Genomic DNA, 13,397 nt, shown 5'->3' with positions numbered 1-13,397 from the left:
TCTGGTTCAAAGACAGATTAGCCTTTGACCATTGCTACACAATAAGACTGAAATAATTACCAATCTTAGGCCCTAACCCAATGAACACTTATGCATACATGCAACAGGGCTACTCACGTAAGTAAAGTTACACATGCGTATATATATTCAGATGATCAGGGCCTTAAAAGCTAACCACAGTGAAAGATTGCTTAGATTACCTGGTTTGAGTTCGAGTCCATTTCAAGGCATGACGTGGAGGTACAGCAATAGTGGGATGGTAGAATGGACAGTCTGGTCTTGTACACTGGGTGTTAAATCTACAGTGCTAAAATTAATTCAGAGAAGACTAATTAAAGATAGCGCTCCTAAAGCCACAAGCAAGTTATCTTGGCAAATTTTATACACGAGTACTTATTATTGTATAGTCCAAAATACCTGATGGGCAATAATGGTCAATAATTTTGCAAATTAACAGCAGTGTCAATTGAACCCACTAATGGCAGAGGTTCTGTTTTCTATAAGGAAATGTTCTATCAACAGGATATTTAATAACTGACCATGAAATTATAAAAATGCAAATAAAATGTACTAAAACAAATAAACTGAAGACTGCTAAGTTGATTGACACTGGGGAGATTCATTGTTTTAGAGGTGCTAAAATGACAAATGTGTTCTCAATGTCATAAACAAAAGGAACCAATTTTATGATTTTGTCATACTACTGATCCTGATGCCCTGAAGGCATCAAGATTATCTTAGCAGTGCACTGAGTGTTGCAGACTTGTGATTAATACATTTAAGAATCCATTATTCCTCATTCTCATCCAATCCTTTTGTCTCAGGGTCCCATGTTGCATCCTGTTTTAAGGTCTCTAAAGTTGAAGGTGTGTACAGTGAAAGCCAAACTCACTAGGTTTTTGTCTCTTGTGTAACCTTCACTATGTTAGTATTGTAAAGGTGTGGCTTCTAAAGATTTATTACAGATACTGGGATTTCTCCTCCCTATGGTGCACTGCAGCAGTGAATTTTCTTCTGCAGCCTTTCAGTCATTCCTCCTCACAGGAAGAGTTTAGATAAGGGGTTAGTTTGGAGTATTCCAAGAATCACAAGTCCCTGTTACAAAGTCACTAAAGCAATTCATCAGTGGAATTACAGTTAGCTACCAGACCTATGCTACCATATATAGAAGAGCAGCAAGAATTAATCTGCAGTGACAAAAAATACATTGTTAGAAGATTTTACCTTCCACTTTTCATCTCTAGTGACTTGTAAAATTACATTACTGTCCTGGAAAATAGTATTTCTTGGGACCATCAGTTTTGCTAGAAGAGATTCAATCACATCACTGCCTTCTAAATCTCACTCTCTTCTTTCATAATGATAAAGCAGCAATTACGGACCAAAAGTGAATTCATTATTCAATTTAAATGAGGATATTTCCTTTCTTTCATCATGTCCGAAACTGACTTCTGAAAAAGATCTCAGGAACTATCTCATTGTTGACATAGTGACTACATTTTGTCTAGACGGAAAGTAAGAGTTTAGGCAATGTATTGTATGTATTTCTTAATCAGATCCTAGAAAGTACTCTAAGGCCTCTACGGATATGTCTACACAGCAGTGTAAGCTTAGGGTTAGTGGGACTTGAGTCAGCTGACCTGTGTCAGGGAACCCTGGGCTTGTGCGTCTATACTGCATTTTAACCCTAGGTTAAGGATTTTCTGACTTGTTTTACCCTAGGGCTCTGGCGTCCACACTGCTCTGCAGAGACCTGAACCAAAGTAACCCTATCCCAGTTTCTTAGTGCCCCCCTACGTCGGTCTCAACAGTCTAGCCCTATGAATGTGTTGCTCTGTGAGGAAACACTACTGCCCACCCAGTTTCCTAACTGTGACAGTGCTGCTGATGGGACTCAGGTGCCCATAAGGAGCACGAGTTGCATCATTAGCTCCTTTGGTGGCTGCTCAGTAGAATGAGTGCAGTTTGAGAAGGCTTTATACTGAACTACCATCTAACCTCTGATTTGGGCTCTCCAGCTCCAGGCTGAGCCACAGTGGTAGGAAAATGCCGTTGTGCGCCTGCTTGAGGATAATTAGGGCATCAGTTTCTAGGGCTGTCAACCTATTAAAATGAAACTTGGCAAGTCCACATTTTTAAAATGGGATGTTCACTGAAGGTGTTTTGTTTGGTTGGAAGTTGGACATAAAATGGAGGTTTCAGAGGAAAAACAAAGACATGTCCAAGCCTGGCTGCTGCCCACTGCAGAGCAGTGAAGTGCATCCCCAGGGTTTGGGATGCAGTCTGCTCCAGCACCTCCCAGGGCTCCCTTATCCCTGCCCCATTCATACCCTGGGAGGCAGGGATGTGAACCCCAGGGGGCTCTGGGAACGTTTTGGGGCTGGCTCCCACTCACAGTGCACACAGCCCAGGTGCCTCTGCAGATGTAGCGCCAGGGAGGGCCGGAAGGCCTGAGAGCAAGCGACAGAGAGCTGAGTGGGACCAAGCCGCTGCCCTGCAGGGATAGGGAATGACAGAGCTCCCAGCTCAGCACAGCCAGGGGATGGATGACCCCAACAGCCTGGCAGTTGGGAGCTGCCTCCTACCTGTCAGCTTTGCTCCCTGCTCCGGGCAAGTCTGTGCAACAGCAAGGAGGAGCTGGAGCTGCAGGAGGGTGCAGGAAGGTTTAGGGACTGGCTCCCACTCGCTGCCCTGACAGTGCATGCTGCCGAGGCACCCTGCACATACACCCATAGAGGGGGCCAGAGAGCAGAGAACAAGCAGCTGCCCTGCAGGGAGGGGAAGCAGATGGGGTGTTGGGGGTCATCCTCCCCCGGACATGCTGAGCTGGGAGCTCTGCTGCTCCCCTTCCCTGCAAGGCAGCCACTTAGTCCTAGCTCTGCTCACTGGCCCGCTCCCGCCCCCACCCCTGCTTGGCTGAGTTCAGCAAAATCTGGCTGTGCTCTTGTGACCCAAAAGCAGCTCTCTGCAAAAATCTTCTTCTTATTGGTCTCCATTGAAAACCCTGCAGGCTCCCTGATAGTGTGCTTGGAGACCAGTGTTCAGCAGACAATGGGTTAACGCTGATCTGAGCTGCTTCTGTTTGCAATAGAGTGCAACAGACTGCAACACTAATTGTCAGTGGGCATAGAGAGGACTAAGGAAGTTGCCCCAAGGAACTCTGGGATATATCCAGAAGACATCCAGGACCCGAGTCAAGCCCGGGCCACATGCACACAGGAAAGCAATAGGGGCTGGACCCTACGTCCCAACTTAACATGGGCTCAGACCCTCCAGCCCTGCAGGGTCCTGGGATCCTAGGTTCGAGCCCTAGGTTAACACAATTGGTTTGCGGACGTGAGGGGGGTTAGGCTTGAGCCCAGGTCAAGCCTGGGCTTACACTGCTGTGTAGACATACCCTAAAGGACAGACTGCTCACGAAATCTCCACATGTATCAAAGGTGATTCTCATAACAAAAGAGAAGATTCCCTGTCCACCTTCAGTCAAAATTCATAGCACAAAGGCTACAGCTTCCTCTTACAGCGAACATGAAGAGCCGCAAGACAAATCTCTAACGTAAAGAAACATAATTCACATTTAAAGGCAGCCTTTCCTTTCTTCTCTTCCTTTGGTGGCTGTCTTTACCAATCCGATCACATCTTTCTCTGGAGATACCCTCAATATAAACTTTAAGTGTGGCCACTTCCGGATGCTATATCCTCAATGGGATAATCATTTAGCTGTGCATACTCTAAGCTAACTATATGACCCCAGCGGCAGGAAAAATGAAATCCCAAGTCAGCATTTATTGTGTGCTCTCCCCACAATATGTTGCAGAAGTGAATCGTCTTCTCCTGTGTTCAAATCATTCCTCATAAGCTGAAGAGTTTGGATAAGTGGTTAGCGATGAGCTGACACTGAACACATACCACAGTGCCAACTGACTCATTGTGGCCAGTCTGATGTAACTGAACAAGTCTGATATTTAGCATTTTCTACAGTTTTACCAGACCACCAAACAGAGTTTAGGAAAGATCATTCAGAAATGTACAACTATAAATCAATGCTTTTCTGTCTCTTGTTTTCAAGCTATAAATTGATTACCTTTCAGATACAAATTATAGAAGCATTTCTGAGGATTGCGTCATAAAACACAGTGACACAACGTAACATATTTCAGATTTCCTTCTATAGAAGTGTTAACAGACACCTCTTACTTTTGGATGATAAAATGGACATTCCATTTTCTTACAAGCAGGGAAAAATCTGCAGAGCTGACTGCTGGAGGTTGCCAGTGGTGCCTGTAGTGGTGCTGTTAGAAAAAGAAGAGTATTGCATGGATCAAAACAATTCCACTTTCTCAGCAATTTCTACTTTGTATTTCCAGAGTTCATTTAATCTGAGGATCTCAAATCACTCCGCAAACAATTAAACCTTGTAATAGCCCTGTGAAATACATAAGATATATCGGGATTATGCCACCCAGCACTGAAAAGCTACTGATGCTGAGACGGAACGTGGCCACTATTTAGCCACACACAGAAGCACTTCAACAGTTCAGGACAGAAAATGCAGAATATCGCTTCCAACAAAATTCAGAGGAATTTAGGGAGACAAAGAGGTTCAAATCTTGCATTCAGGCTGCAGCAAGCCAGTTAGTTTTCAAATTAAACAGGACTGGGACATAACACCTCGGTGGGGCTCTTCCCAGGAACATATAGGAGTGCAGGAAGTGGCATAAGTGATCAGTATGTAGGACTCTAGCCTGACACAGTAATGAAACCACACCTCACTGTGATGTCAGGAAGCACTAAGCCACTGCAGATGTGGCTCCCTTACCATAGTGTTTTTTATGGGGGTAGGAATTTAACCCCTAAGTTTTGGGCAAATTCTAACTCAAATAACTGCATTTAGTTGTAAACCTAATTTCCATCAAGTCATTTCTTTATCCAAGGATAGTCTCTCTGTTTTAATGAGTGAAAGATAAAAATTATCACAATCATGTAAAATTACAAGACAGAAAGCAGACTTCCAGAAACGTAAACCTTCAATTTGTGTTTTCACATCAAAAGATCGTTCTTGTTATAATACAGATTAAATCTGGGGACAGTTTAGGTGCATTTGTTCTTACAGAACTGACTAATTACCTGATCCATTCAGAAGGCTATTTCTGTGTGCCACCACCTCTGCCCTATGCTACTCCCTTTGCAGTGAATGAGAGTTGCTGGTACACAGCACTTACACAGAGGAGCTCAGGGATTTGACATTCATAACAGATTTTGCAGTTATATTAACTCAAGTCTTAATGCCCAGGGGATAAGAGAGGTGAGGGGAATGTCAAGTGTCATGCAGAAAACTTTTTCCTCTTAGATATCACCAAACCAGATTCTGTGGGTTAGCTCCAATTCCTCACATGCACTATTCCCTTCCTCGCAAATTCACAGTAAACTAGCAATAGTCAAGACTGCTCACCTGGTTTGGGAGGTGGCAATGGGATTCGTCGGCTGGCATGAGTGTAAGGGCAGTCTGGCTTAGTACACTTTGCATCGTATTTACAGTTTGGGTGGATAAACAGGCATTTATCAGCAAATTTGCAACTGGGAAAGACTCTGGGGAAAAAAACCAAACCAGTTATTTGAACCACGTTCCATGCAGTAGCTAGTGCACACCCGCTCCAGGGCAAACTACAGTTCCCACAGATCAGATATGGTCTGAGCCACAGCATCTAGAAAGAGAGTGAGTTCATTTTGCAGAAGGTGATATTTTCAAATAAGGATTAGATGATGTAAGGCCATAATTCAAAATGAACTCTTTCAACAAGACAACATCAAGGCTGATGGACCCCAAGTCTGATAATACCTGCTATCTAAAAATAGCACCAGTATATCCCCAAACAGCAGAGCTAAGGCAGTTAGATTTAAAACCCCAGCTGAAAGGCTAAGCAAACCAGACAAAACGTGTCCAAAATTCAGCTTCTGAGCTCCCACTGCAGGAACACCACAAGCTATACACGCCCAAGGAGAATAATTTTCACTGGGTACTAAATACTTGAACCCAACAATGTCCCCTTTTCAATCTCAGTTTTTTAGGGCGATAAAAGAACTAGTATTCTGATCTCATGTGAATTTTCTTTTCAGAATTATTGTGGAATGAAATCACTTGTATTTGTCTACCAGAAATTCAGAGGTATAGGGTGGCATAAATTACAATATACCATTGCCTTTTGGAGAAATTAGAAGCTCCCATAAACACCTTCCAAAATATTGTTCATTTGTGAGACAAAGTAGTGCAAACCACAAAGAATACCGCCATTCATAAAGCAAGTGCACTTACTATACAACCTTGAATTACTGTATCTACTGTACTAAGCAAAAATATAAGGAATATTCTCTTTTACAGTACTATGGTCCCCTTTGACTAATTTCAGACTGAGAATCTGCTTTCCCAGTCAAAGATTCATAGATTCCAAGGCCAGAAGGGACCATTGTGATCATCTCGTCAGAGATGCACCGAATCAATCCGCATCAAGGTGTGAATTTTATTCTCCACTCCCTCACTGTGGGATAGAGGGTGGGGAAAGCAAGGGCTTGATGACCTGTCAGCTAACCCTGTATCAGAAAGATTCCACCTTACCGAATGAACTCCGCAACAGTGTACATTCTCTTAGGTGGACCATGCCTGTTCCACTGTGCTGTGGTCCAGTTTCCCTTCTTCTGACAGCAGCTAGTAAAGCTGAGTGCCTGCCTGACTCGCAAAAATCCAGGAGGACAACAGCAAGGGAGCTGTTCTGGACAGCCGCTGCCAGTTGAAGAAGAGTCAACAGCACAGTAAAATCTTCAGGACGACTCCTCTAAATCTTTGCTTTTAAGCCAAAAAGCATTGTACCACCATATACATGGGAGCAATTGCGCTCAAAACTCTGGGGACACCGAGCTGAGGTATCTTGGGCTTGCTCTACTACACTACAGCCTTATGTCGGTATAACTACATCACTCAGGAGTGTGGTAAATCCACACCCCTCAGCAATGCAATGATACTGACCTAAGCCCTGGTACAGAGAGAGCTACCACTGCTCCTCGTGGCTGCAGTAATTAAGTCAACGGGAGAGCGTCTGCGCTTAGCAGTGCTGCCGCTGTAAGCGCTGTAGTGTAGATATTACACTCCCAGCTCTCCTATAAAGAGCCCAGAAAAAACAGCACCCTGTGTGGTGGGAAAAGCTCTCTCCTACAGGAGCTCAGATGTGACTCCGCTGATTGTAAATACCACGAAATTCTTCCACATGGTGAAAGAGAGGAAAGTAGAAGGGGGGAGGAAGTTACATTTACAAAGCAAAGTTCAACTCCCATCTCCCACCATGAACCATGTTAATTGAGTAACAGATGTGAAATAACTTAACACAGCATTTAGAGCCCAGAAGGACAAAGCAGATCAGATGTCGTTGAGTTCTGTAGCACTTACTTGCATGGTAATGTGGGGTGGTGGTACGCACATTCATCTCCATTTTTACAGGCAGGCCAGTACTTGCAACGCTCAAGCACTTTCTCTTGTTTCTGCGGCACAGTCAATTCCTCCATCTCCACTGTGGGGGAGAAATGACACAGGGACCTTATTTTATTACATGTGCAGTTTGGTTTATGAAGCAGACCACCCTTTAAATTCAGTATGTTCCCTGCACAGAGAGCTTGTCATATGTTGGTGAGAAAGCATTCATACAAAAACTGAAATCTCTCAAGACTTCAGATCACCTGAACATACACAGAGTTTAGTCAACCTCTAACTAGAGTGGAGAGTGTTAGCTGGTGAAAGCTGCACTACTTTATTTAGTGGGTTAATTTCTCAAGTACAAAGTGATCAAACCAAGTGTGCACTCAATAGTTCTCCAGTGTATACTCCAGCCCAGTGAAACCTACACAAGACTGTCTCTGCTAAATCCTTACTTTCTTCTTAAAATGGCTAAAAATATCATCCTAGGGTTGGATATTTATTGTCTTCCAAGGACTTAAAGATCATCAAATGAGCTCAGTTTACTACTAAAAAAAAACTGTTTTCTCCCAGATATACAAACACAAATTGGATCCTTCCTTACTCTGACTGGACTAAGGAAAAGATTCTGCAACTGAAACTTCACTAACTGTTCTGTTGATATACGTGTCAGAATAAAATCACCCTTTCTCATGGATAGTTTTGGCTTTGGGAGACCATCATGAAAAAGCAGCATTAAGAAGTTACTTCTGACACTACGATCAGCAGATAGGACTCCTTATTAACAGGGCAAGCTGAGTAAGAAGGTGCAACTTTCATACAATCACTTTGTTGTCAATTACTGCACTTTAATCACTTCTTGGTTTCCCTCCTGCAATTCCCTTCTTCCGTTGTTCTTAAATCTCTCCCTGTCCAGTTCGGAGGATTCAGAAACCAGAGTAGGATTGCCCTAGAAAACAGGACCCTATCCCTCATTCTCTGGCATCTTCACGGGTTTCTTAACTATCCACTTGCAATTCAAAATTCACACCAATATCCCTCGCCATCCTCACTCGTAGCAATCTTTCTGCACCCTCATTCCATTATTGGCCTCATTTATGTACCCGATTCACATCCTTTCAAAACTCAGTGGTATTGCCCCATCTGAAACTCTATCTTCTCCAAGTTGCTTCACATCCTGGCTCCAATTCTACAGCTTACTCCCTTGCTTTGCTTTATGTGCTGTGAGCAGTCCCACTGAAGCAAATTAAGCAGCACATAAAGCTAAGCATGCAAGCAAGTATTTGTAGGATCAATGCCTAAATCTCTCCTTAATACTTTCTGAAACTGTCCTTTAAAAAGACCTCTAGGTATTTCACTGATTTAGGGCCTGATCCAGTGAATGGAATTGAGGGCACTCAGCATAGTACCTAGCCCTGAGTTTCTTATATACAAATACAAGAAATTTTGATGCATTGTTACTATATGAGGGTCTGACATTCTCGTACTACAAATGGAAAATGGAATGTAAACGTGACCTCAAACCAGTGACTGTTTAAGAAGCCCAAGAGAAAGGAAAATCCACATTTTAGAGTGAGTGTTACTTTGCATTCAGAAATCAACATTTCAAAAGCAGAGTTCTAAACAACTTTAAAGTGGCCAATGTTCTAAATTCCTGGGCCGGCATTCTGAATGTATGAGATATTAAGAAAAACATATAGTGATCATAAGTAAAGTTTCTTCTATTTTGAAAGATTCTACCAATTTGAAAGACACTCTTTATCATTAAAAACAGCTTTTGAAATGAACAAATCTGGCCAGAAAGATCATGATTACCACCACAACCTGGCACATTTTCAATGGCTCAATACAAATTAATAAGGTGCATCTCAGAACACGCAGTCCTGCCTGGGGCCAATCATGCAGCAAGTAAGGGGAATGATGGCTCTTTCTGACAAGTGAAAGTTCCCTGAAGTTCAAAAGAAACCACTTATCTAATTTTACTGACACATAAAGCTCTGTGGAGAACAATTTCAGCTACTGCTCTTGGTCAGCAAGTTAAACGGCCCTATCCCCTTAAATGCTGAAATTTCACTTTTCAAAGGGTGGTCTCGTTACACCCTGAACAAATAATATACAGACAAGTGCAAGGAGTGATGTTTAATGCTGGTAGGCTTGAGAGTTCTCCCAAGTATGAAAGCCCCACATTAAAAAGTAATCTAACTCCAATATGAAGGCCCTGTTGGCTAGGGTAATTTACCATAAGGGCTCTCCAGCTGCCTGCTTATAACCTGCATCTGCTGTGCTTGAAAGCTTTTTAATCCTTTGTTTGCAGCTACATTTTGGGTAACTGGCTTCACTCCTTCAGTTATACAGATCTCCTCCTCTTCTTGATCAGATATGTACCCTGGTGGGCTGGGCACACCATCCAGTGTCACAATGAACTTAGGGCTAGCAGGCTTTTCTGATTGTGCAAGCTGCTCTCTAAAAAACAGAAGAAAACACATGGTAAAAATCACAGGGAATTTAACTCTAAGAAATTGGAGTGAAGTCAGTAGTACTGATACCAACAGAGCTGTAAGAATGAGTCCAAAGGGCAAAGTACAAGGAGCATCTCACTATCCAGGATTGATTTTTTTTTTTTTTTTTTTTGCCAATAATCACCCTCTTCAAATATCAGCATTCCTTATTGCATCACTGACACACCAAAAAACAGGAATCTACACCTACAGAGAGTAGTAAATTTCAACAGGTAGATTTCACAGCCTGTGCACGCTGGCTCAAAAGGACAAATTCAGAGACTCATTGATAGGTGCAAAGTTACTAAAGGAGCACAGTTAAGCCGTTTAAAATAAATCAATTTTGAGGCATAAAAGTGAGCTAAATGCCATTCAGAATTCTTGGAAGAAGCTATTTCATATACGATATACATGCATATACCCCCTCAGACAGACAGTGAAAGATACACCATATTGAGGTCTGAAAAGAGTAGGAGAGCTTGAGTTTAGGATGGCTGCATTACTCACAAGTGGCAAAGGCAAAAGTGAATTGTGCAGCCATCCCAAACAAGTGCAAACAAAGCCTTTCTCTCTCACCACACCATCATGTATTCTTTATATGCTACATAGTTAGAAGGGGGAAAAAAACAACTGAAATTGAAAACACGTCTATAAAGGGCCTAAAATATTTTTTTAATATATTAAAAACATTACAAATGGAAGGCTCGATATATATCAAGAGCTTTTAGGGCTAGATGTCAGAGCACAGTCCCATTGAATGGGAGGACTCACCTCTTTCTAAGGGTACAAAGCTCCAGTTTCCAGCCCTGCAGCATCATGAGATATTGGATGCTAAACATGTCTAGTACAGGACTGAATCATGACCATCCATGGCCTTAAGTAACTGTGATTTTTGTGACAAAATTTCACTTTTGGAGAGCAAAAAAGGAAACACTTCTCTGGAAGGTTGCCTTTTTTTAAACAGAAACTGCTCAGGGATTTGGAATGTTAGCAGATCCCTGGATGAGAGGAACTAGGAGGCTAGGGTCCAGTGAGGTGATGAAACGTACATGCTAAACGCCATTTATCACATGGCGTCACATCCATTCCTGCAGTTTGTATATAAATAGGTAAAACATACACATACCCCAAAACCAGAGCTGCTCCCTATCAGAAGCTACCTAGTACTAGGATGAACTAAAAGGAGTGCTGTCCACTGGGCACTCATTTCTGCAAACCCAGTGAACTCAACATAGACCATTCTCAACAGCTACGAGTCCCGCGCTTCCCTTGGCCAAACGCCTTATAGGAAAACTCCCATAAAGCAGGGCTCCCACACACCATTTACTTACTTAATAGCTGTTTGCTGGCTTCTGGGTATGGAGGCTCCAGTTAGGTCAGCTCAGTTTTACACCCACACTCCCAGGCAAACCCAATCAGGAATACATTCACTCATTGTCCTCCTTAAATAGCTCCTACCATCTAAAATTAACATTAACCTCGCTGTTTGCCTCCGTTCTCTACACACCTATGGCTCAAAATGATAGGTGGCTAAAGGATGACTACAACCAAGAGACCGTTTTAAAATTTTTAGCATTTAGTCTGATGGGTAAGGCTACGTTTATGTCACGGAGGTCATGGAAATCACGGAATCCATGACTTCCAGAGATCTCTGTGACATTCTCTGCTTCAGCCCCAGGGGCTGTGGGACTCTCAAGCTGGCAGCCAGCGGGGGGCCCCCGCAAGGTTCCAGCAACAGGTGACAGACTCCTGAGAGGGCTTTCCTCAGGATTGTAGCAACGGGCGACAGCCTCGCGGGGAGGGGGAGTGCAGAGGGACGCCTTGGGCGAGCAGCTGGGGATGTCCCGTTTTCTCTTTGGGAAATATGGTCACCTGCCGCTTCCAGCTGCCGCGTGCAGAGGCGGAACCCCACAGCTCCCAGCCATGATGGTGGCGGGGGAAACTATGGAGCCGCAGCAGCAAAAGTCACAGACAGGTCACAGCTTCCGTGAATTTTTGTTTATTGCCTGTGACATGTCCGTGACTTTTACTAAAAATAACCATGACAAAATCTTAGTCTGACTGATGGGCTAAGAGTAAATATAACAAGTAAAAAAGTTAAACAAAATTAAAACTCTTTAACAAGAGCCCATGCAAACTATTTGCTTAGATTTCAGCAAGATGTAACAGCTGTAATAAAAATTACAATACAAGGAGGCCACCCTCTGATACCTGCAAGCCATCCAGTTCTTTTTTCCATTTTCCTAGTAAATGAAAAAACTGCTCTAACCACAACCAAGCCTCGGACACATTTTCAATTTAAAAGAAATGAATGTCAGGATTTCTGAGTTCTGGCTGGGCTGTAGGCTCTTTTGTCCATTTTTCATCAGTCTTGATTGAGCTTCTGCAGCATAGAAACCAAGAAATGTACTGAATTTGTTCTTCCAACTATGGAACCTCTTACATTTAAACAAACATTCTAACCAATTACAAGATACATTACAGTAACAAGACTTGTCTTATATTTGGTCCTGTTACTTCTTTAAATGAGGTAAAGGACTGACTTTTTACCTTGTCTGTATAAGACGTCCTGAAAGTGCCCGCATTGCCTCCGCAGCCTTCTTCCCCAATTCCTGGTTCTGTGGCACTACTATTTCCTCAGATAGCTTTGGCTTTTTCAGAATAAATGATCTAGTATCAGTGTGGACCACAGACTCCACGTCATAATAATCTGAGTCATAGAAAAATTGGATCAAAGTTGGAATAAAAGAACCACCGTATTGCACTTTAGTATGCAGTCATGTTTTTGAATAATAATTTAGAAGAGACCAACCAACTAGCATTTTGTTTTCAATTCTCTGTACTAGTTTTTAACAGGGTAGATAGAAAGATTAACCTAAATAATCTATACAGAAGCCCCTGGAGCCCCATAAGATTGGGTCCCTAATCCATGAACTATTGAAACTCATTTACAAAACTTTTCTTAAACATTACATGAACATATTAGATATATATGAGATATCTTTGAGCTATAATGTATCTAAATTAAAACTATCTTTAGATAGGTTTTTTCCTCAAAAAAAAAAAAATCCAATTCAAATTAAAAAAATCAAAAAAATTGATGGCAAGAATGGCAAGCATGGCAAGAAAATCCTCCAAATATTAATGATTAGCCTGTTGAATTGGAGATATTTATGAAGTCATTGGGAGGTGAACTATCTGCTTCAATTACCTTTGGTAAATGAAATAACCAAACAATCATTCATTTTCTGATATAATTAAAACTAATCTGAAAAGTTTTCAAAATAAATCACTTCAAAAATGTATAGTGTGTACCTTCTAAAAATGAAACCTACATCTATCTCTGAGCTGTGAAGAATATGTATTAAGGTTATAACAACCAACAAAAATGCACTTTGATGTAGAAATCCATGATTAAATCGAGTCTTCCTAACTAG

The 13,397-nt window shown here is 42.2% G+C and overlaps 1 protein-coding gene across 3 annotated transcripts in view; it reads right to left on the bottom strand.

The window, feature by feature from the left end:
• ZC3H14 (zinc finger CCCH-type containing 14) overlaps nt 1–13,397 on the bottom strand; it is a 44,354-nt gene that overhangs the window by 1,404 nt on the left and 29,553 nt on the right. For all 3 annotated transcript variants that reach the window (XM_074956089.1, XM_074956088.1, XM_074956090.1), the window contains 6 exons: nt 12,511–12,670; nt 9,702–9,925; nt 7,439–7,559; nt 5,453–5,589; nt 4,198–4,292; nt 201–307 (listed from right to left, as the gene is read on the bottom strand). In XM_074956089.1, the coding sequence (XP_074812190.1) occupies nt 201–307; nt 4,198–4,292; nt 5,453–5,589; nt 7,439–7,559; nt 9,702–9,925; nt 12,511–12,670 (844 nt within the window). The remainder of the gene's footprint in view (nt 1–200; nt 308–4,197; nt 4,293–5,452; nt 5,590–7,438; nt 7,560–9,701; nt 9,926–12,510; nt 12,671–13,397) is intronic.

The sequence above is a fragment of the Natator depressus genome, chromosome 6 (genome assembly GCF_965152275.1).
Source record: "Natator depressus isolate rNatDep1 chromosome 6, rNatDep2.hap1, whole genome shotgun sequence".
NCBI classification, from domain to species: domain Eukaryota; kingdom Metazoa; phylum Chordata; order Testudines; family Cheloniidae; genus Natator; species Natator depressus.
This window is presented reverse-complemented; position numbering and strand designations above follow the sequence as displayed.